General features: G+C 49.0%; 9 protein-coding genes and 1 non-coding gene across 10 annotated transcripts; 3 read left to right on the top strand and 7 right to left on the bottom strand.

The window, feature by feature from the left end:
* Positions 1-48: 48 nt before the first annotated feature.
* TrAtP1_008630 (uncharacterized protein) lies at positions 49-5364 on the bottom strand. The gene is made up of 3 exons (XM_066113987.1): positions 4099-5364; positions 1742-4011; positions 49-1676 (listed from the first exon to the last, which is right to left on the bottom strand). Exons 1-3 carry the CDS (start codon positions 5165-5167, stop codon positions 525-527), a joined length of 4491 nt encoding a protein of 1496 aa, XP_065970077.1. The 5' UTR covers positions 5168-5364; the 3' UTR covers positions 49-524.
* A 367-nt stretch (positions 5365-5731) lies between these two features.
* TrAtP1_008629 (uncharacterized protein) lies at positions 5732-10886 on the bottom strand. The gene is made up of 2 exons (XM_066113986.1): positions 7497-10886; positions 5732-7366 (listed from the first exon to the last, which is right to left on the bottom strand). Exons 1-2 carry the CDS (start codon positions 8404-8406, stop codon positions 6252-6254), a joined length of 2025 nt encoding a protein of 674 aa, XP_065970076.1. The 5' UTR covers positions 8407-10886; the 3' UTR covers positions 5732-6251.
* Positions 8615-9040, top strand: TrAtP1_008628 (uncharacterized protein; the record flags this gene model as incomplete). The annotated part of the gene is made up of 1 exon (XM_066113985.1): positions 8615-9040. The coding sequence occupies one exon, from the start codon at positions 8615-8617 to the stop codon at positions 9038-9040; it is 426 nt and encodes a 141-aa protein (XP_065970075.1).
* Positions 10887-11586: 700 nt separating the features above from the next.
* On the bottom strand, positions 11587-12763 carry TrAtP1_008627 (uncharacterized protein; the record flags this gene model as incomplete). Its single annotated transcript, XM_014086894.2, has 4 exons — positions 11587-11853; positions 11917-12282; positions 12358-12652; positions 12720-12763. 4 exons carry the CDS (start codon positions 12761-12763, stop codon positions 11587-11589), a joined length of 972 nt encoding a protein of 323 aa, XP_013942369.2.
* Positions 12764-12767: 4 nt separating this feature from the next.
* TrAtP1_008626 (uncharacterized protein) lies at positions 12768-13534 on the bottom strand (the record flags this gene model as incomplete). Its single annotated transcript, XM_066113984.1, has 2 exons — positions 12768-12772; positions 12862-13534. The coding sequence occupies 2 exons, from the start codon at positions 13532-13534 to the stop codon at positions 12768-12770; spliced, it is 678 nt and encodes a 225-aa protein (XP_065970074.1).
* Positions 13535-15132: 1598 nt separating this feature from the next.
* Positions 15133-16617, bottom strand: TrAtP1_008625 (uncharacterized protein). The gene is made up of 4 exons (XM_014086893.2): positions 16330-16617; positions 16227-16273; positions 16141-16178; positions 15133-16078 (listed from the first exon to the last, which is right to left on the bottom strand). The coding sequence occupies exons 1-4, from the start codon at positions 16421-16423 to the stop codon at positions 15517-15519; spliced, it is 741 nt and encodes a 246-aa protein (XP_013942368.1). The 5' UTR covers positions 16424-16617; the 3' UTR covers positions 15133-15516.
* A 564-nt stretch (positions 16618-17181) lies between these two features.
* Positions 17182-17764, bottom strand: TrAtP1_008624 (uncharacterized protein; the record flags this gene model as incomplete). Its single annotated transcript, XM_066113983.1, has 3 exons — positions 17182-17454; positions 17616-17681; positions 17759-17764. 3 exons carry the CDS (start codon positions 17762-17764, stop codon positions 17182-17184), a joined length of 345 nt encoding a protein of 114 aa, XP_065970073.1.
* Positions 17765-17874: 110 nt separating this feature from the next.
* On the top strand, positions 17875-19982 carry TrAtP1_008623 (uncharacterized protein). Its single transcript, XM_066113982.1, has 3 exons — positions 17875-18368; positions 18429-18809; positions 18881-19982. The coding sequence occupies exons 1-3, from the start codon at positions 18329-18331 to the stop codon at positions 19861-19863; spliced, it is 1404 nt and encodes a 467-aa protein (XP_065970072.1). The 5' UTR covers positions 17875-18328; the 3' UTR covers positions 19864-19982.
* Positions 19983-21547: 1565 nt separating this feature from the next.
* TrAtP1_008622 (uncharacterized protein) lies at positions 21548-22787 on the top strand. The gene is made up of 2 exons (XM_014087296.2): positions 21548-21704; positions 21790-22787. Exon 2 carries the CDS (start codon positions 21830-21832, stop codon positions 22643-22645), a length of 816 nt encoding a protein of 271 aa, XP_013942771.1. The 5' UTR covers positions 21548-21704; positions 21790-21829; the 3' UTR covers positions 22646-22787.
* Positions 22788-23277: 490 nt separating this feature from the next.
* On the bottom strand, positions 23278-23350 carry TrAtP1_008621. Its single transcript has one exon. It is a non-coding gene; the product is annotated as a tRNA-Arg (tRNA).
* Positions 23351-23494: the final 144 nt, after the last annotated feature.

Genomic DNA, 23494 nt, shown 5'->3' with positions numbered 1-23494 from the left:
TGCGTGATACATGGTATAAATACAGAAAACGTAAATTATCTATTAAAACGGTTATCAGACGCAGCTTCGCAATGATGTGTATGCATAACTTCATTTTCTGCTCTACCTTTTACTTCTTTCTTCTGTCCATTCCTGGCCAGCACTAAGGATAACTCCAAGGGTACCCAAGAATAGAAAAAATAATAAAAGTAGAATGAGGAAATGAAAAAAAAAAAAAAAATGGGAGAGGCAGAAAAGGTAGAAAAAGAGTAAAAAGCATAGCCCAGCCGCCAAAAAAAGTGAGAATTTCAAGCCGCTAGCTCCTGTGCCCTTTTTGAGTCCCCCATGTATTCTTAACAGCAACAACATGTTTCATGCACCAATTCTCTCCAGGCATAACAGTATTCGTAATTTACAAAGATACGCTGTCATTAGAAAGAAAGGAAAAAAAAAAGAATTTAGAAAAATTGTTCATAATGCAAGCCTGAAGCTCTTAATTGTTTGAATCATTGATTCTGCTCCGTCACCATCTTTCTGAAGGAGGCTTATTCGGTGTCTTGGTTAGAGCGCCTCACTTTGTCTCTGAGATCCCTGTTTTCATTTTCCAGGCCACCGAGCCGTTGACGCGCGGCCTGTCTGTCCTGGTTGCGCCCTTCTCTCTCCATCTTTAGCTTATACTCCATATCCCGGAGTCTCAGCAGCCAGCGGTTATCGTTGTTGGTTGCTGATCCGTCAGGGACTGAGGCATCCAAGAGACCCAGTCCAGTTCTAGAAGACGATACGGGGATTCCAGAAGAAGACGGCGCACGCGCCGTCGACGATGCCCTGCCCTTTGAAGCAGAGCTATGGGAACGATCCCCACCGCCGCGAGGAGGTATCGGTGACGGTGAGCCGGCGCCGACATCAGATCCGGGCGCTTGATGGGCGGCGCGAGCACGAACATCGTTTGCAGTTCTCAGCGTGGCATTCTCGACCTTGAGCTGACGATATGCTTCTTCAAGGCGTACCATCCGATTCGCTGCTTCGTGAGAACTTAGCGAGCCGGTGGCAACCGAGTTGCGAACCATAGTCTCCAGCCTATCAAGCTTCTTGATCCGCACATCCAGGTTGTTCTCTAGAGTCTGGTACTCCCGATAAAGATCTTTTTCTACTGCCTTGATCTTTGTTTGCAGGGCCGCAAACATGCCCTCGATCGTCTTGACAGCAGCAAGGAGGTTCTTGGAAAATCCAGGCAAACGACTGGCAATAACTTCGAGAGTAGGGACTACCTGTCGGTCCACAAGCGTGTTGTTATTCGCCCACTCCCGACCACAGAGGTTGCTCAGTTTGTGCCACAAGAGAAGCAGTAGTTCGTTCCTCTCTAGTAGCTGCTCGCGGGCTGTTTGTTCTAGCATGGCAAGCTTCCGGCGATCCTGGCCCCTCGTAGCTTCCAGCTCGTTGATACGGACGTCTTGTGTGCTAGCTGTCCGGGTGAGATGCTGGTGAGTCTTTTGGAACGACTCATATTGGGATTTGGTGTTGCGGTGAGCGACGCGCTCCTTTTCAAGCAATTCGGTGATTTTCCGCGTTTCCAAGGCGTGTGACTCCATAAGCGAATCACGCTGCTTGATGATACGATCTTTCTCAACCAACGCTGCCTTGGAGGTGTCAAGCTCACGAACAGTGTTTTCAAGCTCACGCTGCATCCGAGCAATAGACTGCAAAGAAGGGCTAGGTCAGTACAAGAATAACTTGAAGTGTTGGAGAATTGGGCATGCCGTACCTTTAGCAGCGAAGAACGGGTGCCATTCAGGTCACCCAATGCTTCCCTCAGGTTATTCTCCAGTTCCAACAACCTCTCCTTCCACTCTGTTGCCTCGACCTCGCGAGACGACAAGCTCTTGCGCAGTCGCCTGACTTCATCCTTGGCGCCGGCATTCTCACGCTGAAGGTTGGAAAATATTTGTTGGACATCTGCCTCCTTCTTAGTGGTAACGTCCTCCCATTGCAAACGTTCCTCTTGCATGCGATTCTCCAGCTCCTTGACCCGTTCCTTTTCGTCCTCCAAGTTTCGCTCCACATTGGACATTGCCGCCTCTAAATCGCCAATGCGGATTTTGTCAGCCTCCTGCTCTTCCCGAAGGAACGAGATTTCGCCTTGTGATGACTCCTGCTGGACGGAAAGGCGCTGGTTCTTTTCATTAGCCTCGAGAAGCTTCTGCTCCAAGTCCTCCAGCTCCTTGTTGGAAGACTCTTGCTCCTTCTCCAAGTGCTGAATGCGGTGTGTTTGATTAGCCTGATCGTCCTCAAGCTGTTGGATGTGTCGGAGCTTGTGTTCTTGTTCGTCTTCCAGGCCGAGCAGCGCCTCACTCATCTGTCGCATCTCCTTCTGCAGACTTTCAAAGTTTTCAGATCTGTCGTTCAAATCGGCCTGCATCCGCTGAACCTCTGCTTCCAGAGTGTCAATCTCCATCTGAGCTTCGTTGCGAAGGTCCTCAAAGTTGGCCTCCAATTCACTATGCTCCCTTAATGCTTCGTCGCGCTCCGACTGCAGAGCAATGAGATCGTTTGTAGCGTTATCGAGCTCTTCCTGCATGCTCATAAGAGCCTCCTCGGCCTCACGCTTCTGACCAATGGCCAACTCAAAATCAGCCATGCAGCTCTCCAGTTCTCGCTGCAGATCCTGATTCTGCAACTTCACCTCGTTGAGCTTATCTCGCAGCTCAGCCAATTTGTTTTCCAGCTCTTCGCGTTCTGTTTCATCCTCTGCTGACAGCTGCCTAGTCCTGTGGCTACTTCTTGAGCTCGGTCTTTCGTGACCGCCAGCACGTGAAGCTGATCGCTCCAAGAGACTGTCGATGGTAGAGGGAGCTGGACCGCCACGACGCTGAGCCATCTTGAGATCTTCAATCTCCTGGTATAGGCGCTCCTTTTCGCGGTTTCTAGACGTCAACATTGAAGTCTGAGCTCCCACTTCGCGGCGGAGCTCGGCATTCTCATGGCGCAGCGATTCACTCTCACGGCGTAGTTCTTCCACCAAAGTGCTGGCCGCACTAAAGTTGGCATGCGAACCATCTGCCTCGCCAGATACGCTAGACATGGGCCTGCCCGGCGAAGCATTCCGATCCCGTGGCTTCTTGTTGATGTTGTAGATGTTGGTTGTGTGATGCATCAACCCTGAGCCAGCGCCAGACATCTCCTTCTTGAGCCGGAAAACTTCGTCTCGCAGCTTTCTATTGTCCTCGTCGGACTGCTCCCTGCGCGCCGTCTCTTGCTCCAATAAGTCTTTCCAAACGTCTGCCTCCTCTTGCCGACCATAGGTGTCTCCAGAACGCTCACTGAGCGTCTTGAGAACATCCGATAGCTGCTTCTTCTCCGACTCTCTCTCCATAGTCTCGCCTCGGAGTCTCTCGATTTCCGTGGCATAAGTTTCGACGCGCTCTCGCAAGAACATGAGCTCATCTTCTCGCTCCTGAGCTTCTTCATTGTACATCCTGGCGGTCTGGTCCGTTGACGATGCAGCGCTGCGCGCCGTGCTCGGCCTTTCTTCGTCTTCTTTCTCTTTCTTTTCCAGCTCTTTGACTCTTTTCCGCAAGATTTTGTTATCACGCGTCGTAATGGCGAGATTTGTCCTCAGTTCAACGTTTTCAGAAATCATCTCTTTCAGACCTTCTTCAGACAAAGTGTCCAGCCGTTTACTCAAGAACATGACCTTGAGCTTCAGGTCGAAATTTTCTTTGGATAGCCTTTCAATCGTGCTGCTCTGTTCCTTTAGAGTCCAGTTCTTGTTCCCACCCTTGCCCGTAGCCTTTGAGCTGTTGGTAGCAGTGGCCGCGGATACGGACAATCGTGGCGTTTGTAGGCCATTTTCGAATTTGAACTCTTTCGCAACTGAATCAGGGACGTGGACGTTCTTGACATGCTGGGCTATGACTGTATCTGTAGGGGCTGTGCTGATGCTGTCTTTGGTTTTCGGTGTCACCATCTTGTAGCTGTCTCTACCTCGTGGGGGGGTGTTCGCCTCAACCAGCGGTTCCAGCTGGCGTGTGTTATCTCCAAACTCGTCAGTACCCATGCCAGAAGCCATGCTGCCCATACTTATTGATCGCAAGAGCAGATTGGATGGTGCCCGAGGCATACCCATATTCGGCACCGCTCCACCGGAGTGCAACGCAAAGTCCAGCCCCAGCCCTACATTTCCTGTGATATCGGTAGTCTCCTCTTGCAGCTCAGGATTGGTGGCGAAGGATGAAGTTGAAGATCGCTGGCTGCTGAAGCGGTTGGTGCGCACATATTTGGGACGCCTGTTGCGCAGGGCCAGTCCAGGATTGCCACCAGCATCAGCGCGCTCTGAAAGGGGCTGAGACTGCGAGTCATCTCGTGTATCCTTACTGCGTTCTTCCTGTGTCCCAACCCTAGGCGTATCTTGGTTGCTGTGGTTCGAAGTCGCAGCGCGCGAGATGGTCCTGGCGGCAGCAGCTGTCGCGGGCGAGTATTCGAAACCTTCTAGGTTCGATGTGGTGTTGCTGGCTCTCGTCAGGTCTTCTTCGGACTCAGGATGAAAGTCGAATTCTTCTGTGTAGTCCTGCCCTGGTTCGTATCTCGGCTCGTATCGTGGCTCATATCGTTCCTCGGGCTTCGACCGGGACGGCGGCTTGGATTGGGCCCCGGGCAACATTGGGCTCTTGGAAGGCCGAGAGGGCGGCTTCGAGGGCGAATCGAAGACAAAAGTATCATCAAGGCCCTCCTCAGGGTTGGCAGAGCCCGTGGGGATCGGTGACAGAGATGGTAGAAAGCTCGACTCGTTTTCCTTGAAATGCTCTCGAACTGCGTCCTCTGAGATGGTGTCGTCTACATTCAGCGTCGGGTCCAGAGCTGTCGTTTCGAGGTAGCTGTGCTCTCTCTGGGACAGCGCGGGCGATCCCCCGCCAACACTCGGTCGAGATGAGGTCGACAGCTGCGCCGATGCTGCGGAGAGTCTGCTATTAGGAGCTACTGTGGCATGCTTAGGAGGCGCCGGCGCATTGCCGTTCGATTCAGATCGCTGTAGCGAGGAGCGCGCGCTCATCGTAGTTGAGCCCGGCGAGGGCAGCGGCTCTGTTCTTGGTGCTGGGCTTCTCGATCTGCTGTTGTCGGCCTGGGCGCGCCTAGCAGTGGACGACGAGAGCGGCTCGGGCTCGTGGGCGGTGTTCTCATCCACGCCGGCCATGTTGCATCTTGGGGGTTTTGCCGGGTTGCAGGGGGGCTCCACCTAGGCGTGGGAGCTTCGCGAGGATTGGGGGAGCTTCGCAAGGATCGGAGAGAGCTGTATCGCCAGCTACAAACAGGTGGTGTTGATCAACAAGAAGCTGTAGAGAATAGTAATAGGCGTTAGTGACTGCTGGCTAGGCGAATGTGTTTCTCAGCTGGCTGTGCTCGAGCCTCGTCCAGAGCCTGACCAGCAAAAAGGCCGTCGCAGGGCACGAGCTTGGTGGCGCTGGCCAGGTGCGTCGTTGGAGCCGCCCTCCCGGCGCCTGCAGCTCCAGCGCCTGCACGCGCTAACGCCGCGGGAACCAGTGGAATTCTAGAGCGAATTAGGGGGTGAAATGCCGCGTGCACCGCCTGTCAGGGGAGCCCCCGCAAAAGGCGTTAAACAGGCGGTAAGGGTTCAACGCTATTAGAATTGATATGTTGGGATAAAAGGGCTTGGATTGGATCTGGTAGATTACAATGCTACCTATCCGTACTTGTACGTTCAAAGTGCTTCATGAAACATCAATGTTTACTCCATTTGGTGCAATCTCCGCATCATCAAAGTCTCAAACTGTTTGTAGAGACAAAAAAGTTGGTATTATCAAAATAAGAAGAAGTGAATAGAAGTACAAAGGAAAACAATAATCAAAAACCAAAACCAAAACCATGAAAAAGCCATGCCAGTACAATGTAAATGCTGGATCGGTACGGCAACGTATAATTTCCACAAGACCTGCCACTCTTTTTACCAGGTATCAATTTTTCAAATCGCCTGTCGTCTGCCAGTTTTCGTCACAAGCAGACCTTTCACTATGATTTATTTGCCGATATGGAGAAGCGTAAATACGACTTCCACGCCAAACGCCGCAGGCCTATCCAATCCTGAACTGTTCCAACTCATGCATCATCACACTCGATTATCGCGAGAGAAAAAAAATGGGGGAAAATGAGAATGAAACGGGGGGTACAAGAAGAATAGGGAGAAAAGAAGTAGAGGAAGGGAGAAAGAGGAGGAGAGAAAGGGGAAGAGGTGGCGGGGAGAGAAGAGAAGGAAGAAATCATTACCACCACCATTTCCATGTCTTCTCCAATGAAGGATCTTGAAGGATGTCATCAACCCATCCCAGACTCTCTCTCTTGTCGTCAAGCAGGCGAGCATACTCAAACAGCAGCCTCAACACGTAGACCTGCATGTCCTCTTTGCGCAGTACTAGATCAGCCCACTCCTTGCCTTCAGTAGCAATCTTTTCTGCCACTCGGTCGTGGCCGTTGCGCCCCTCGTAGCCGAGGAAGTACTCCATGATGCCATAGTAATCGAGGAAACGGCTGTCCATGGGAACAAAGTGCTTCCATGCAACCAGACGGCTGTCGTGCCACTCATGCCAGATGGTGGCTTTGATGGGGAGAGAAGTAGATCGCAAGAAACCAAGATAGCGGCCAGAGAAGGAATTTCCGTCAATATCCGGAATGTACTTTGAGTTGAACTGTTCGGCCAATTTGATTCCCTTGGTTGGCTTATAGTAGTGGCCAGTGTAGTTGCATTTACCGTTCTGCGGTGGAGAGCAGCTAAGATCCGTGAAGCTGACGTTGGACCACTGGTTAATCCATGCGCCCAGCTTGCGGTCCTTTTGCGCTTGCAAGTTGTAATCCTCGCCTGGCAACGCAAAATTGTCTGCCTTCTCTCCCCTCTCGACACGTGCAACTGTCGTGCCGTTGTTCATGGCGACAAATCGATGGCGCTGGAAGCCTCGCCAATTGTGTGGCGTATTCTTGCCTCCTGTTGCGACACCGCGCCAGATGGCCTTGTTTTGTTTCTCCGCCCATTCAACACCATGGTTATCGCCGCCAGTGAAGCGCTCTTCCTCATTCCAGTACATGGGAGCCGGTAGCAGGATTTCGTTGTTGACTCCCAGCTTGGAGCCACCAAACATGGGGAACAAGACCTTGGAGGCTGATGTAGAAAGCGGCTCGATAAAGATGCCCTCCAAGGCCTGCAGGTCTGGCTGATGGCAAATCTCCGTAGACAGTGTAAAGTTGGAGACGAAACCCTTGTACATGTGGGGTTCGGCGTATGTCAAATTGATCGAAGGCGTCTTATCGGCAGTTTTTACGAGGCCCTCCACCTGGGAAGCACTATCGGGAGCACAGCCACGTCGAGCAATAGCCCAGTAAGGTTCTAGTTTAAAAAAAGCCTTGTCAATAACTTTCTTCGAGGATAAAAAAAAAGAAAACAAAAACAAAGTAAAGGTAAAAAAAAACTTTTGCTGTTGAGTTGAAGAGATCGCGTCATGACAAGTTCAACTTACGTGTTTTTTCCCAGTTCTTGCTGCGCGTTTTGACGTCGGGGTCACCAGTGCCGGGGCGAGGCAGCTGCTGGAATTCGCGAATGACGTCTTTGGACTTGGGAATCTTGACCGTCTTGGAAGCGTTCTTCATATAGCCGGCCATGTCCTCCCAGGGAACAACCAGGCGGGGCTCATCCATGGCATTCAGCGCGATATCCATGTCAGGCAACAAGTGGTCGATTGTCTTGATCATTTTGAGCCAAATCTTGGTCCAGAAAAAGTCGCTTCGAGCGGTGGCATTGCCGTCTCGGATGTTGATTGTCATTTCAAAGTCCCACGACTCCTTGCGGATAACGGCAGGGTCGAGGCCCCAAAAGGGCTGGAGGTCTTGGTAGATTCGATCAAAGAAATCCTCGACGATGATTGCGTTCTTGGAGCGAGCAAACTCGTACCACTTCTCGAAGCCGGGCGGCGGGTGGCGGCCACGGCGCTTGCGATAGGCCTTGGCAGCCTCTCCAACGGTTCTGGATTCCTTCGAAAGGAGTTCAGCAAAGGTCATCTGGGCATCATAGACCAGCTTGTCAATGGGGTGGCCGCCGCTGGTGGGAGGAGCGCCGATGGGGAAGGCATCTTGGATGGGCTTCCGGCCAGGGGAATTCGGATTCGTGGCATCTTGCGATGGCGATGCCGGCGCCGTGAAGAGTGGTGTCTTTGCGCCTCCAACCGGCGCAGGGCCATTGTAGTTTGGCGCAGGATTCGACGGCGGGCGGTTTGGCGCGGTCTGGTCAAATGAGGGCGGCAGACGGGAAGTATCTGGCGAGCTGGGGCTGAGGGTGTACAAGGCCAGCAGGAAGATGGCCGCTAAGACACCGTACCGCACGAGGCCGGAGGGCCGCCGCATGGGAAATCCGGGCGTCAGCAGCTTGACCATGGCGATGTTGCGTGGCTTTTCGAGACGTCGCGGGTCTTGCCAGAGGCGTGGAGGTTGTCGCAGCAAACGATGCTCCCAGCTATGCAATGCTTGAACAGTCCTTAAAACAAAAACGGGGCGTCGGAAGTTGTTCGCTAAGAAATGAAATAGCGTCGGCCGCGTGTTGCTGGGGTTTGGTGTTCCCGCGTATGCGTATGAGACGTAAGTGATGACGGAGGGGCAGGTCTATCCAAGAGAAATTGAGCGCTCAGCGCATCCGGGCGCGCCAGGGAAACTCTGCTGTTTTAAGGCTTCTGATAACGAGCGACTCGACTTGGTTTCGAGGGACGTCGGACTGGTGTACAGACTGGGAAAAATCAAGGACGATTGTGGCGAGCACAGCACAGGGAGACGTCGAGGGGCCGTCGCGGGCAATCAAGGGCAGGCAGGCTTGGTGAGGTTCGACGCTTGGAAGTCGCTACAGTTGCCGCATCATCGTCCGGAGAGCCGTGAGGAGAACAACGAGCAGCTGCGCAGCCCAGAAGCAGAGCGAAAGAGATTGAAGAGCCAGAAGTCTAATTTCGCAGCGCTGCCCGGTGGCGGCCAAATGAGCTGGGCAGACGCTTGCGGCAAAATTGGCCACATTGGCCACTGATTCGCTGCGTCGCGATCAAGTAAACCCGCTGCCAAGACGCCGTCAGCGCCCACAAGCTCTGTAACCCCTGGCACGATTACGCTGCTAGTGATTGCGCGGGGGGCCTCAGCGTGGCACCGGCTCTCTTCAGTGGCCTGGGCTCAAGCGCGATAAGGCTACCCGCCATTGCCTAGCCGAGCGATGCTAATGAAACACGACGATGCTGGAAGGATGCATCGATAGCCTGAGGCTCGATTGCGTTGATGGCCAGGTTCTGTCGATGTTGAAGCTCTGATGCTTGTCGAGACGAGACAGCCTCAGTGGCCACGGAGCATGTGCAGGCAGGCAATTAAAATTAAGCTATCGGGGCTAATGGTGCCTTGAACCCGGCTAATCTTGTCCTTCCAATGCATCAATCCTCCTCCGATTGGTACGACCCAATATCATCAACTCAAACTCTGCTAGCTCAAAGGGCGGTTCGATACCTATGGAACTGCACCATTACTGCTCATGCTCCCTTTCGTCATTGTGCCCTCTAGAAGAGGGGAAGCAGATACTTGCGCAGGTAGACTCTCTTCCCTCTCAAGAGAATCCCGTCGCCAAGGCCTTTTCTGAGTGGCATTTCAGCGATGGCCTCGCTAAATGAGCCGGCGATCACTCCTCTTCTAGCCCCAGCTCGACTATTGCGAGCTCCACCAAGCCTGGCCCCCGGCCTTGTCGTGACATACCAAATACTTCATTGGAGACGTTTTGGTGGGTTGCGTAGCGAGCACGCAAGCCGGTTGTGGACCTCGTTCATTCGATAGATGCTGTACGTCGAGTAAGTTGATGTTGACCAAGGCATTTTCCAATCGATACCAAAGGAGCTGAACGCACAAATTATAAATAAAACAAGCCGTCGCACTGCAGATTCTCTCAATTAGGCTACAGGTACACGCATCCAACACAGGGTTGAGACTATTGGCGTCTAGGGCAGACGGAGCTTTTTTTTTTTTCCTCTCCCTCCTCCTTAGACTCGTCCAACGTGGCCGCGCCTTTTTCCTCGTCCGATTTGCCGCTACCCGCCAACCGAGTCAGCCGTGGATTTTCTCGCAAGGAAGACCTTGTCCGTATACTGACTGAGTGAGTGGCAGATCAACGACTGATGTGAGACCAGAGTCTATCATTCGGATAGATTACTTGTTCGTGCCAAATAATACTCCCATCCACGTGTGGTTTTAAGCCGCCTTCTCCCCACCTTTTGGCTCTGCCATAAGTGGCTCGATCAGTAGAATTTTCCAAACGGGGTAATCCATGTGCAGCAGGCTAGTTAATCGGCGATTGCATTCAAAGCGGTTGCCTACAGGCTACAGGATACCAGGATACTAACTGAAAATGGCTGCATATGCGCCCATTTGAAAGGGTGGACATGCTCTCAGTGAACCACCTCAGCTCTTTCTCGCCTGTAACTCGGATACAGCGAACCAGCGAGCCAACTCGTCAAAATAAGAAAATAATAAACTTGCTGCAAGACAGATCTGCCGCCATCCTCGTGACACAAGCTCGATTGCCCGGTTCCCAGTAGCGCAAAAGAAGTGCCGAGCGCAATTTTGCATTGGCTGTGGCGCCGACAAGGCGAGGTTCGATTTGGCAGGTCCTGAGACGCTTATAGCGCTCAATTGGAATGTCGACTGCCTAATGGGGGGCTTCAGCGATTGATTTCCGTTTAATGTCTGGGTCTGGCTGTGTCGTCATCAGTCTCCGATTAAGGCCCCTGTCAATCGCTGCTTATCGAAATGCCATGACCTTGGCGTCTTGGAGAGGCTTCCCGATTGGTAAAGCCGTGGACGATGAGGTCAGACAGTTTCGACGAGTGGGTATCGTGGCGTTGCACAAATAGAAACCTGTCCGTGCGAGCCCTGAATGGTTCATGCATGGCCTTGAGACATTGATCGGAGAATATCTCACCTACTCGTACAAGTATATGTATGTAGCAAGTGACGAAAATAAGTCCCAGCAAATTACGAAAAATGCCCACAAATGGATTGAGACGAAGCTCTGCTACGTTCATGGCCACTCTATCCTTTCACTCACAGTATATTGTTTATAGCGTTTTGCTCATCGTTAATATTGACATAGAAATGTACAGACTCAGTCCCTTTGGTACGCTTACGTAGAAATCAGCGCCGCCGTGCAGCAGTTTGCAATCACCTAATTACTGCAGTGACAGGCACGACAAATTCCAGACTATTGGAGGTCCATTTACTCTAACCCACGCAGCTATATGCGGACTTTCTGATCCAGGCCGCCAAGATCACCAGAAATTTAAATATATCCCATCTTCATCAGCACAATGCTAGGGTCTACATAGGAACGAGCACGAGGAGGCCTAATTTTGGAATTGCCCGAGGAAAACTTTGAGATGATTCATCACAATGCAATTTCTTAAACTTGGAGGTTTAGGCCAGTTAAATGGTGTAGATTCTAAAGACAAATGCTAGTAAACCAGGCTAAACAGACAAAGTCCGCGCAATATTCTAATACGAAATGAACAAGTGTATCCATCAAAGCGAGCATTAAGTCGTCAATTAAAAAACGAACGGAACATTATCCCACGTATTGTATAAGCTCGAAACAGTGCCTTTGTTTCCAGTAGCAACAATATCGAACGGATGGGTTCTTGCGGCGAGTTCGGCCTTCCAAGAAGCAGTGTATAAAGTATGATTAGTTCCTGGAACCTTGCTCAAAGGCTTCATCGACACTTTGCTTTGAGTCCACAGGCTAAGTGGGGCAGTAAAGTTCACAGGCACGGGAATGATGAGCGAGATATCAGAGAAATCTTCAGCATTCAAAACCTGAAAGACAACATGTTAGCCATATGCCTTTAAAGCGTCAGAGTATATGTACAATAGACCTACCAACGCGGTTACATTCAGCTGGTTATAGTTGACGTTATCAACCGTGAGCTGGGTCTGGTTAGATAAGCTAAACAAAGGTTGAATAGCATCGGAAAATGGGAATCCGGAGCCTCCATTATCGTACTGCGAAGTTTTTCCGGCGGCGTCGTTTTGAATCTCAATGGTAAAAGACGATATGCCATCTTCAGCTGAAATTGTGGTGTTGAACATGTAGAAAATCAAGCCTGGACCACAATTGGGATAGTCACAGCCACCACTCATCCCCTGCTTCGTAGTGGCGGTCGCCACTGGTAAAGGTTTGCCAGAGCGCGATTTGGGGTGAATGAAGACTTGACTCTTGCTGGCATCAACTGTAGTGTTGGTGATCTATTTCAGGCTGTTAGCATTCACTGGCCAAAGAAGCCTCTGGCGTTTGTGATTATCCAACGGCTGAATACGTACCCTTATAAAACCATTGACATACAACGTTCCATCAGCATTAGGAGTAATAAATAAGTTTCTTGGCTTGACGGCGATGGGGTTTAGGACATCTGTTAGCTTTACGCTGCGAGGCACGGTGTTAATCATGCGCTCTAGCATTGTGGTGCAGGTGCTGAGAAAATAATCGTTGGAGGCTGCTAGCTGAGAGATTACTTTGCCCCCGTCTGCGTTGAAAATACGAAAGTCTGATCGTGTTGTTTCGTTTTGACCAAACGCAAGTGGGTTTTGAGTGATATTGGCGACAAATTCCGTGGCACTGGAAGAAAACAGGCATGAGTTGGCTGGTTCTTGGATGGAGAACATGAATAGTAAGTAGCACTTACACCTTATTGTCGAAATCGTCGTTTGTTGTATCAAAGGTCACCATATTATCAGTCTAGAGAAAAGGCAAGACATTGAGTTAGTAAGTTTATACAAGCTTCATGGGCTGCTTCTCAGCAGGTCTGGAAAATGAGATATACTGACGCCTGTGTTGGGGGGGATTGGGGACAATTTCCGGAAAGTCCACGCCGTGCACACCTCCAATGGAGTGTCCGCAGGCAACAAGGGCTATCATCTCAGACACGTCAAAGCCCTGCCTAGCAAAACTCGCCGTATGTGAAGCAAGATCTTCTTGTGGCTGGGGGACGCCGGATGGGCCCGGGCCAGCTGCATCAACGCGTCCGGCCTTGAACGGGATGATGACTTTTCCATTCGAGCATGTACCAACTGAAATCACCGCCGCCGCTGCGAGTAAATCAGCCATCGATGTTCGAGTAGTGTAGGCGCCGCTGAAAATGCCAAAAGTTTCCGAGAATCCCTTTCCCGGATTCTCAGGACGATCTGTCTCGAACATGATAGAAGCGTCCACACCGCCGGTTCCAGCGTTTACATCTGCCGTGGCCATGTCGTGATAGGCAGTTCTCAGCCATTCAGCGCCGAAATTACGCCCTCCGCCTCGGGTGCCCTCGCCGAATCCAGAGCAGCCTGAGACAAACGAGGCAAGGTCGCTACCAGGCGCGCCAAAAATACTCTGTTGTTCATATAATATAGCCTCAAGGTCGTCGATTTCTTCATTTGGCCACACATAATCAGCGTTAGCTGGATGCCAGAGGTAACTGCTGAGAGCAGAGTAGAGGATGGTCCGAGTCCAGGCCATGATGATGGCAATTTTAGTCTTGATGCCAGATATCTAGCCGAAAGGAACTGTTGAAACGGAAACGACTGTTTGAGCTGGCTAGAGAGCTATGATCGTCTGGGACTTGTGGGCTTTATAGTTGAGAAGACCCTTGAGCGAGTGACTAGGTATATCATACGGGTAATTCACACGTGTACGGAACTGCCAGCCGATACGCCGTCCCCAGACCTGGCATTAGTCTCGTATATGCGGTTGATAATGAGGCGTCACAGTGGCTATGGATTCGGGGCATTCCTATTCAAGTATCGTGTCACGTCGTGTCACTCTACAAGTCTGAATTAGGATTGAACAATGGAGATGCTAGCGTGGCTGTGTGAGCCGCATAACTAAGTTGAGGAAAATTTTCCAGAAATGTGACATGCCATTGGTTTATGCTACATTTAGTAATTCGTGCTAAATACATTCGAGATGGCCCCAGTTCTGAAGACACGTATACCCTGGGCGGTTAAGCTTACAGGAACGCGCACGCCGTAACTTGTTAAGCTTACAGAGGTGCATATACGACATTAAGGCTGCTCCGTATTGAGTAGAGTCGCGGGTACTGTAGCCAATAAGATGTTTCTGTTTACAAAACAAAATAGTATTTATGTGACAGCTGACACATACCTAGTAATTTCCTAGGTGGGATGGACTTCAAGGGTGTCAGCGACTTCATAAGTTCCTTGACAATCAACAGGCCGATACAACTGAGATACAAACTTCATGTGATGTACGTAGTCGTCTGATATAGGAAAGGCCATTCTCTCGGAAGTTCCACTTGTGTCTTCTCCTGGTTTATCCTTTCAAGCCAATTAGACATATCGCATTGGCTGTCAACCCGTATCTCCAGGGAACTAGCATGCCATATATTGCTAGTCATTTTATAGTGGTTTAGTACCTATGTCAACTATGACTGTAGATGCAACGAAAAACACTATAAATGACTTAGGTACCGCATTGTAGCAACCGTTGCTTTAGCTGTAGCAGCCATGGCCTCATTCAGCAGACGCCCCTGTATACATCTTCGATAGTCGTGTTCTGTTCTGTCCAGCTTACCACTCGGTAGTATGCAACAAGAAATACTAGTAGTATCTCAGCATTGTTCATAACCCTGTAATAGCTAGCGGTCAAGTGCTGGTTTAACAGAATTCATTCAACGCTCAGTAATCAATTGGTGCCAGTCGCGCCACCATGTATGCGTAACCCCTTTTGCATAACCTCGTAGATAGAATAGGAAATATTGGCTGAGTTCGGTTTTATTGGGGAAATTGGTGGAATATATTCAAGGCTTATTACAGACATTGTTCAACATGGCTCAAAGGCTCAAAGCTAAGTTCATGCAACGTTGGTTGATAAAACTGTACACACCTATCATTTCATATCAGTAATCTGGGTATAGAATGCTATAATTTACATAGTCCCGGCTTGATAAAGCCAGCCTTTTATTTGTTGTGAGGCAACTTAGCGACACCCACATAAATCCCGAAAACGCCGTCTCCCGGCTGCCGTTTTCCACGGAGGCCGCCATGAAAGTCCGAGTAGCGATATCCATTTTAAGCGATGTTTAGTGGCGGGAAGTCCTGACACTAAATTCTATTTGTTCCTCTACTTGAAATTAGCTACTGTGGAGCTGGTCATCCGGCGAAAGCGATTGGAAGGGATCACCTCAGCTGCCTGACTTCCTTCCGGACCCTGCATATGAGGGTTCTGCTTCTGTGAAGAACCATCCAGGCTGAAAGATATTGCCCTTGGCACAGCCCCGGTGTTCGACGTGGCAAATCGGGGCACTTTTGCAGCAATAGATGTAAGCAGGGTCTTAAAGATACGAGTTCGTATTGTATGTAAGACGATCCCATTTCAATCAGCCGTCCCAAGCTGAATTGACTGATCTAGAAGTGGCTATATAAGACCCAGTTGCTGCACTATTTACTGTCCAAAGCAGCGGCAAGCACATTCTTGGCTCTCTAGTCTTCCCTTCCTGTCCACGGGCTCAAAGCATCCAAAAATCTGGTGTGCGCTCCAGCATCTCCAGTAACTCTCAACACTTCCTGATACTCCTCAGTGCCAAGGCGTTTGAAGAAAAGCAGAATACCCGCCCACATAAAATCGGTGTAACTGATAGTATCGCCCATAAAGTAGGGCCCTGATGAAGATTCGTTCAGCAGAGCCGTAATCTCGCGTGCAAAAGGTTCGCATCGTTCGAATGCTCCTGGACCCTGCTGCTTTTTAAACTCATCTAGCGGCATACCGGTGTCTTCCTGGCGCGTGGTGAGAAAATATTCCAGACTCTCCTCGCCGAGAAGTTGCGTCGCTACATTAGGAACGTAGATTGGTGCAAGCTTCCCCATAAATGGTATGAGGCTATCCCTAAATCTAAGTTGAATGGGTGTGTTCAGAGGCAGGCTTGGAACCGGGTGCTTCTCCTCGATGAATTCGGCAATTTTGTACGAGTCCATCAAGTAAGAGCCATCAGGCATTTGTATAGTAGGGACGGTAAATTGACGTCCTTGCTCATTGGGAGAGACACTGCCATGATCGAAACTCAATTATAAAATGCTCATAATGTTTATAACTCGGCGTTAACTTACTGCTCGTTGAGTCGAGACTTGATATGCGGATATTCCACCTGCCAGAAGTTAGGGCCTATGGTCCAACCCTTGTGAGTGTGACTCACCCATTCTGTCTTGTAGTCAAGACCCTTGTAATTCAGAAGCAATCTAGCTGCACATTAATTTTAGCATTCATGTATTTTTGACATGAAATTGACTGGGACCTACTTCTCCAGGTGTTCATCGACCAACAGACACGTGGCGCCTTGGTGGGGATATCCAACAGCGTGTAAGTGCCTGATGGCGTATTTCCGACTGCCATTTTAGAGTTTTATATATATATATATATATATGCTGCAAGATCACAACTCCACCGTTGCGCAAAGGGGTAATGTTAAAGAGACGAAGAGCAGGAGAAGAGAGAAATAGCCGAGAATCCTCATTTGAACGTGCAGCCGTGAATCCATGAGTCCACTAGACCTAATAGACCCATCGCTTAGTAGTTCACGCTCTCCCCCGCATGAACCCAAGCGAAGAGCAGCTGTCGCTAAAAATCGATCTCCAAGTGCTTATAAATAGCGTGTTGGCAATCTTAGTAATTGCTTCAAGCGACATTGAAAGCAACAACAGATGAATTGTGCCTCTACTAGGTGGCCATGACTCGAAAAACAACAGATACCTTCGAATATTTGTTGGAATACACACTGATGGTTATGGCTCCTGGAATAGACTTTCACTTATTGCTCACTGTAACATTTGCTCACAAGACAAGCGTACAATCAGAGCTAGCTCGAATGAAGATGCAAAATACCTAGTTATGCGGAGTGCTCTCTGAGTAAATTTCTCTACGCATCAAATCCGGATTTACAGACTGAAAGCAGCACTAGTATAATGCGCTTGTTATGTCTTCGAGATGATGGGAACATGTCAAACTAAAACTACCAATTTAAATATTCTCTCGAACCAGAAATACTCTTCGTCCCTCCCAGATCATTCTCATCCCACAGATTCTGCATTGGCGGGAGGCCTCCTGTAGGTTTGATAGCAAGCGAACTATTGAACCTAACGCCATCTTCTTTCTTAAAGATTGTCGACAATGCTATTTCTCCACCTCTGGAACTCAAGAGCAGTCATCTCGGGATAAATCGCAGGCTCTTCGGCAGAGACAAACTTGGGCAGCGGTCCAACAGAAGTATCGCGCCCAGCCTTGAAGAGATAAGCCATAGACATTCGGGAAAGGATACTTGGTCCCTTTTCTCTTTTCATAGTCTCGGGAACAGTGACCTGGTGCATGCCTCCAATGACCCTTCCGTTGGTCAATGTATCACCAGTGGTGCCTTGGTCAAAATGTTCCTATTGGTTAAAATTGTGAGCATGACGATGAAGAAATTGTGAAGGGAGCTTTTACTTAGACTCAAGGCTCTGGTCAAAAAAAAAAAAAAAAAAAAAAAAAAAAAAAAAAAAAAAAAAAAAAGATTGTCCCTGGCAGTTAAAAGGCCTCGATTGGAGTTTACATGGCATGTCCTCCGCTTTCCGCGCTGATCATCGCGCCCTTCCCATGACTTGTATCTTAGGTATGCCTATAATGGCAAAACATATCGCCATTTAGTTATAACCGGCGCTAAGTTGTCTTGGCCAAATACTATTACAATTTAACCTGCATGATAATCGCGTTAGTACATTGGATGTCAATTCACGCGATTGCTGCCATCACATTCGCCATATTGTTCAGAGGAGATGCTCCGCTTACACTTTACGCTCATCTGTGCCTGGAGATGCGTGTATCTGCTGATCTGTTGCCTAAACTCGCCATATATCCACAACCGTTTTTCCAATCCCTGCTTCTCAATCTGACGTTATCTGAAGTGTCGTTTAACGGTGGAGCCTACAAGCCATATCTGTGCATCTATACGCATGCAAAAACGACGTAGTACGCGGAAAGTCACCAACGTTACAATAACTCGGTGTTGGTTGTTATTCATTGCATCATTCTACATTCTACAGAATGCGGCTTCTTAGGAATCTTTTTGCCTGATTCCACGCTAGCAGCAGTATGCGACGAGACTTTCTTCCCTCAACCTCTACTACACAAACCACTGTCATAATGCTTTGTCTTCAACCCACATCCATGATTTAGGGCGCCAAATTGTGCTAGCACCAGGAATAAGGGCATTCGTGCTAGTATAGCTCTCGCGACGCGCCGTGTAAGGCCAAACCGTTATTGAGCATGGCACTGGATGAGAGTAAAGACACACTACAAACCCCAGGTGAGCCAGGCGCTTTTGTAAAGTATATCTAAGTGCGAGTCTTGCTAATGAAACAAGTAGAGTCCGCTGTTGTTTCTGTCGATGTAACTCGGCTGAGCCAAAGGGCGGAAATTGCAGCAAAAGGCACTACAGAAGACCCTCATACCTACCCCGAAGGTGGACGCGATGCCTGGCTGGTAGTGTTTGGGGCGTGGTGCGGCCTGACTGCTTCATTGGGCATTTACAACACGTCTGGGGTCTTTGAAGTTGTCATTTCTCAGGTTATTCTTCCCCAAGACTCGGCATCTGCCCTCGGTTGGCTATTTTCCACTTACGCCTTCGTCAACTGGATCTTCGGCGTGCAAGTAGGGCCTACTTTTGACGCCATTGGTCCACGGCCCCTGATTGCAGCCGGCACTATATGCACTCTGGTTGGCATCTTTACACTAAGTATATGCACGGGTAGGCTCCATCAATATTTCACCATACCTACTATGTGCTGGACTGATCATGCTTGCCATGTGGTATTGCAGAATATTACCAGATTCTCCTGTCATTCTCCATCTTGACGGGTATCGGATCTTCCCTCCTTCTGACTCCATCCATGGGCTGTGTCGCCCATTGGTTCATGAAACGTCGTGGCCTCGCCAGTGGCATAGCGTTTATCGGCGGCGGGTTTGGCGGCGTACTCTTTCCCCTCATGATGCAATCCCTGCTTCCCCAAGTTGGGTGGGCGTGGACGGTTCGTGTCTTGGGCTTCTTGTTGATGGTTCTCTGTGCTGTCAGCATTGCCTTTTGCCGAAGCCGAATCCCCCCACGAAACGGGAATGCCACAACTTGGCGAGATACGCTACCCAACCATCGAATCTTCCTTGACGGGACGGGAGCGATGGGGGCTACCACTGCAGGGGTTCTGCTGACAGACTTGGCGTACTTTATTCCCATCGCCTATACACCGAGCTACTATATTGATCGGCAAGGTCTATCTGCAGAGGAGTCCCTAAACGGCTCAGCCGCTTTTGCATATCAACTGCTTGCTATTCTTAATGCGGCATCTTGCGTTGGCCGATGTGTGGCGGGCGATCTCGCCGATCGGTTTGGGAGATACAACACCATGATTGTCTCTCTTCTGCTTTGTGCCATTTCCGTCTTGTGTTTGTGGCTGACGGATATCATGTTGCCTGGTCTGGGGAGCGACGGGCTTCTCATAGCCTTTGTCATTTTGTTTGGCTTTCAAAGTGGCTCAAACGTTAGTTTGACGCCAATCTGTCTTGGCCAGCTCTGTGAAACGGAAGATTACGGGCGATATTACGCAAGCTGCTTCACAGTGGTCGCGTTTGGTGTGCTAGCAAGCCTACCAATAGCCGGAAGCTTGCTCAGTGCGACTGGGGCAACTGGGAAAGAAAAGTATTGGGGAGCTGCCGTGTTTACGGGGCTGAGTTACGTGGCTGCCCTTCTTTGCTTTGTATGGGTAAGAGTTAAGCTCAAGGGCTGGTCATGGAGGATCAAGTGGTGATTGTCGCTAAACTTGCTTCGGTATACCTACGACATACATGATTCCGGAGAAGATATGGAGTCTATACAAAGAACAGACTCGAAATATAGCCGCAAAGACAATCTCATGTGTATTCGAAAATAAGATTCACGATACCGCATTAATATGTTACGAAAAACGGGCATAGAGCAAAAGTAGAGACGTTATCTCAGGGTCTTTGGCGATCTTAGAGACATGGTCTAATCATGTTCGGCTAGTATCTCGAGAATCTTTCGTAGAGGTGCATTAAGGCAAAGGTCATGGCTTCAAGTTGAACAAATGCGCGGAGTAAGTACCCCTAAACTTGTGCCCAGGGCGAAGAGTAAGCCAAATTCTCCGAGACTTTATGATACAGGCGATGACGAGTACTACGTCATTGAATAATAACAAAAGCCCTCAACGGGGGTAAGGATTCTGGTCTCTCGATGTAAAGTTTTGTGATTGTGTCCATGATGTCCGGATATCCACCGTTCTGCTACGCATATCCTCTCCTGAACTAGTAGTTAGCAACAAATTCACGAGGCCATTGGAAATATTGTCATAATGCTTTATCGAATTATTCATACAGCACGCCTTTTTACAATTGTCAAGAGCAAGTCAAAACAGATAGTGCATCTATCGCGCAAGTAATGTTGACAAGGCATATGTGATGAAATGGGAGAGACTATGTACTAAATCTTGGTGTCTCAACTCATTGATCTTTGTACATGTAGAGAAGAGAGAGGACATGTTCGTGTGCTTAGTTTAGGTATGTACTGGCGGTTTTGACCTTGCATGGCTTCCGAGCAACAACTAGCCACTTTTTCGACCTAAATTTTCAGGTTGTGTCATTGTTCTTACACATTCAGCGTGACTACAACGATGCATCTGCGAGTATACCAATGAATGACACTTGGTGAAGGTTTATACTGGAGTTGGAAAAGAAGTGCCGAAACCAGAAGGTGCGTATCTCAGTCTTTATTTAGCTTTTCCACTAAACTTTAGCGTAATCTATACCGCTAATACCCGTGCTCCGCAAATCTGAGATTGTAGTTAGTGGTGTATTGATAGTGGCGCGCTTGGATATGACGTATTTAAAGGGCACATGAGATCAAAGTGAAAGAAGGAAGAATAACTCCAGCATAAATGGAGATATGCTGTATTAATGAGTGTAGTTTGTGCGTGGTGCTATACCTGTACTGTTTTGTGGTGCATTTACGCGCACAAGGTACCTTGGCTAGACCAAGTTTGCTCAGCCGGATCAAGCTCAGTTACATCGATAGTATATGCATATAACTGGATTATCCCGGTACTCCGTAATTCCAGGAAGATTAGACGCCCGTAATAAATGCAATATAGCTCATGCATACTTGTGCTTTTTTTCGAATAATTGTTTCTTGAGATTACAGGCGTAGCCAACAGCGGCCTTGTAAGAGCTATCAATAGCAAGTCGGCGAAATTGACTTTTCGACACCAAGTGCATTGAGATGCAGTTTTCATTAACACCAATAATTGGGTAGCTAATACCACTGCATAATCATATTTTTAAGCTGTTTACGAGGTATATAAGCCGGAATTATACCTGTATATATGATAAGAAAAGGAGATATGTAAGGGAGAGGTCATGTGCATTAGCTCTTGTTTAAGTTTAAGGCTTATTGCTGCGGCACGATTGCCAGACCGCTATCTCTCTTTTATTTCTCTCCTTCGTCATCATCAAAATTCTCAAACGGGATACAGCTAGTCGAGTTTCTGGACAGTACCTTAGCCGTTGTTCTCATTACATCTCCATAGTAAGGATACGGAGGGAGTGAGAGATTGGGGCTATTAGCGCGACAGAACCCGTAAGATCTCCCCAGACATCACATCAAGATACTACATATAATCTGGTGTGCTATAATCACTAGGTACTAATGCTACTTTTTCTAGATCTGTCTTCTTTGATCTGAACTGATCTCTCTGATTCAAAATGGGCGACACCATTAACGCCAACGGGAGCAACGAAGCCGGTATTAGCGATGCAGCTTTATACGATTTGAGGAGAGCCAAGACGAGGCTGGATACTCTCGCTGACAAGCCCAAGTGGGATCTCGGCGACACGGCAGATTTCGATTGCATGCACTATCTAGGCGATGCTGCCTTGGAAAAAGCATGCAAAACATTAGGCATGGAACGTGGACAGACGGTTGTCGATATCGGCTCGGGCTTCAGCGCCACCGGTCGCTATTTGCACAAGCGGTGCGGCGTTGATGTCACAGGCATCGAGCTTCAGCCCGAAATCCACCAACTCGCCGAGACCATCACGGAGCGAAACGGCCTCGCGGCAGGTGTACGCTCAGTCAACGCAGACTTTACGAAACTCACGCTGGACAAACCGGTGGACTATATCATCTCGTTTCTATGCATTCTGCACATCCCTGACAGGGACACGCTGTTCCAAAAAGCAGCCAGCACCCTGAAGACTGGAGGGAAACTCTACATTGAGGATTATTTCGCTCGAACGGCGCTCAGCAAGGAGGTTGGCGACCAATTGCGCGACATTGTGTCCTGTCCTTACCTACCAAGTCGTGATCAGTACATATCAGACCTGGAAAAGGCAGGATTTCGTGATGTCCAGTTTGAAGAAGTGACAGAAGAATGGGCCAAATTCGTGCACGAACGGGCAGTCAGTAACCGACAAAGCGGAACAAGTGAGGCACCACTTACTTTATTCTACGATACGGTTGACGCGTTGTTTGCTAGCCGTGAGCTGGGAGGTGTGTGCCTCACGGCTACTAAAGCATAAGAATGTAGATACTGCAGCAACTGACTTGTATAATCCGATCTGTAGTTGTGTTGATGTATTAGGCCATTCTGAAGTAGCTTGCAACTTTAGTATGATACGATAGCTTAATTATTGCCTGGGAAAATCTAACATTGTTACCTAACTATAGCAGTAGTTCATTGTCCTTGTACCATTTACAAAAACACACGTCAAACACTCATTGCATGTAGCGTTTGTAACACCCACGCGGCCACAGCTGATGCAACGCTTGTCTTCGTAGAGACGCATAATGCATGGCAATAAGACGGTAGATTAAAACAATGTTTATTGGCAACGGTAGCGCTGGGAGAGAAGATTACAATTACTTTGCGGCAACTGAATGTAAGCTGGAAGCGTTTAATTGTTGTATTGCATAGACACTGAAGGCTTGATAGGTAGGTAGGTAAGCTTTTATTGCTCCAGTTTTAAGCAAGGCAAGAGTGACCAGCGGCAAAGTGAATGCGCCCAATTGTGAAGCGAAAGCAGTCAGGTACGTACCCCACAGCAAGGAAAAAGCAACATTACTGCTGTCTCCCTCGGAGAAAGGAAAAGGAAAAAGGGACAGAAACGCACTGAACGCACAGTAGGGTAAAAAGGGGCAAAAAATGAAGATTAACCCCCGGCGGGATTCGAACCCGCAATCTCAAGATTAGAAGTCTTGCGCCTTAGCCATTAGGCCACGGGGGCTCAACTTGAATGGATGGCTCTTAATGAGGATATTATTCCTTTGGGCAATTTCCGGGCGCTCTCGTGCGATCAAATTCCAATTATCGTTCTAACGTCTTCCTAACTGCCTTCTCCAAGGTCTTACCTTCTTTATTTTTTTGGTCC

Source organism: Trichoderma atroviride, chromosome 4 (assembly GCF_020647795.1).
Source record: "Trichoderma atroviride chromosome 4, complete sequence".
Taxonomy (NCBI): Eukaryota; Fungi; Ascomycota; class Sordariomycetes; order Hypocreales; family Hypocreaceae; genus Trichoderma; species Trichoderma atroviride.
This window is presented reverse-complemented; position numbering and strand designations above follow the sequence as displayed.

Coding starts and splice junctions, on each gene's coding strand:
- TrAtP1_008625 (XM_014086893.2), bottom strand. CDS start 16,423: ATGGCAGTCGGAAATACGCCATCAGGCACTTACACGCTGTTGGATATC. Junction 16,179..16,226: donor TTGACTACAAGACAGAATGG/GTGAGTCACACT, acceptor AACTTCTGGCAG/GTGGAATATCCGCATATCAA. Junction 16,079..16,140: donor AAGTCTCGACTCAACGAGCA/GTAAGTTAACGC, acceptor CGATCATGGCAG/TGTCTCTCCCAATGAGCAAG.
- TrAtP1_008623 (XM_066113982.1), top strand. CDS start 18,329: ATGGCACTGGATGAGAGTAAAGACACACTACAAACCCCAG. Junction 18,369..18,428: donor AGACACACTACAAACCCCAG/GTGAGCCAGGCG, acceptor TGAAACAAGTAG/AGTCCGCTGTTGTTTCTGTC. Junction 18,810..18,880: donor TACACTAAGTATATGCACGG/GTAGGCTCCATC, acceptor GTGGTATTGCAG/AATATTACCAGATTCTCCTG.
- TrAtP1_008622 (XM_014087296.2), top strand. CDS start 21,830: ATGGGCGACACCATTAACGCCAACGGGAGCAACGAAGCCGGTATTAGC.
- TrAtP1_008630 (XM_066113987.1), bottom strand. CDS start 5,167: ATGGCCGGCGTGGATGAGAACACCGCCCACGAGCCCGAGCCGCTCTCG. Junction 4,012..4,098: donor TGGAGCGGTGCCGAATATGG/GTATGCCTCGGG, acceptor ACGAGTTTGGAG/ATAACACACGCCAGCTGGAA. Junction 1,677..1,741: donor CCCGTTCTTCGCTGCTAAAG/GTACGGCATGCC, acceptor CCTTCTTTGCAG/TCTATTGCTCGGATGCAGCG.
- TrAtP1_008629 (XM_066113986.1), bottom strand. CDS start 8,406: ATGGTCAAGCTGCTGACGCCCGGATTTCCCATGCGGCGGCCCTCCGGC. Junction 7,367..7,496: donor CAAGAACTGGGAAAAAACAC/GTAAGTTGAACT, acceptor TTTTTAAACTAG/AACCTTACTGGGCTATTGCT.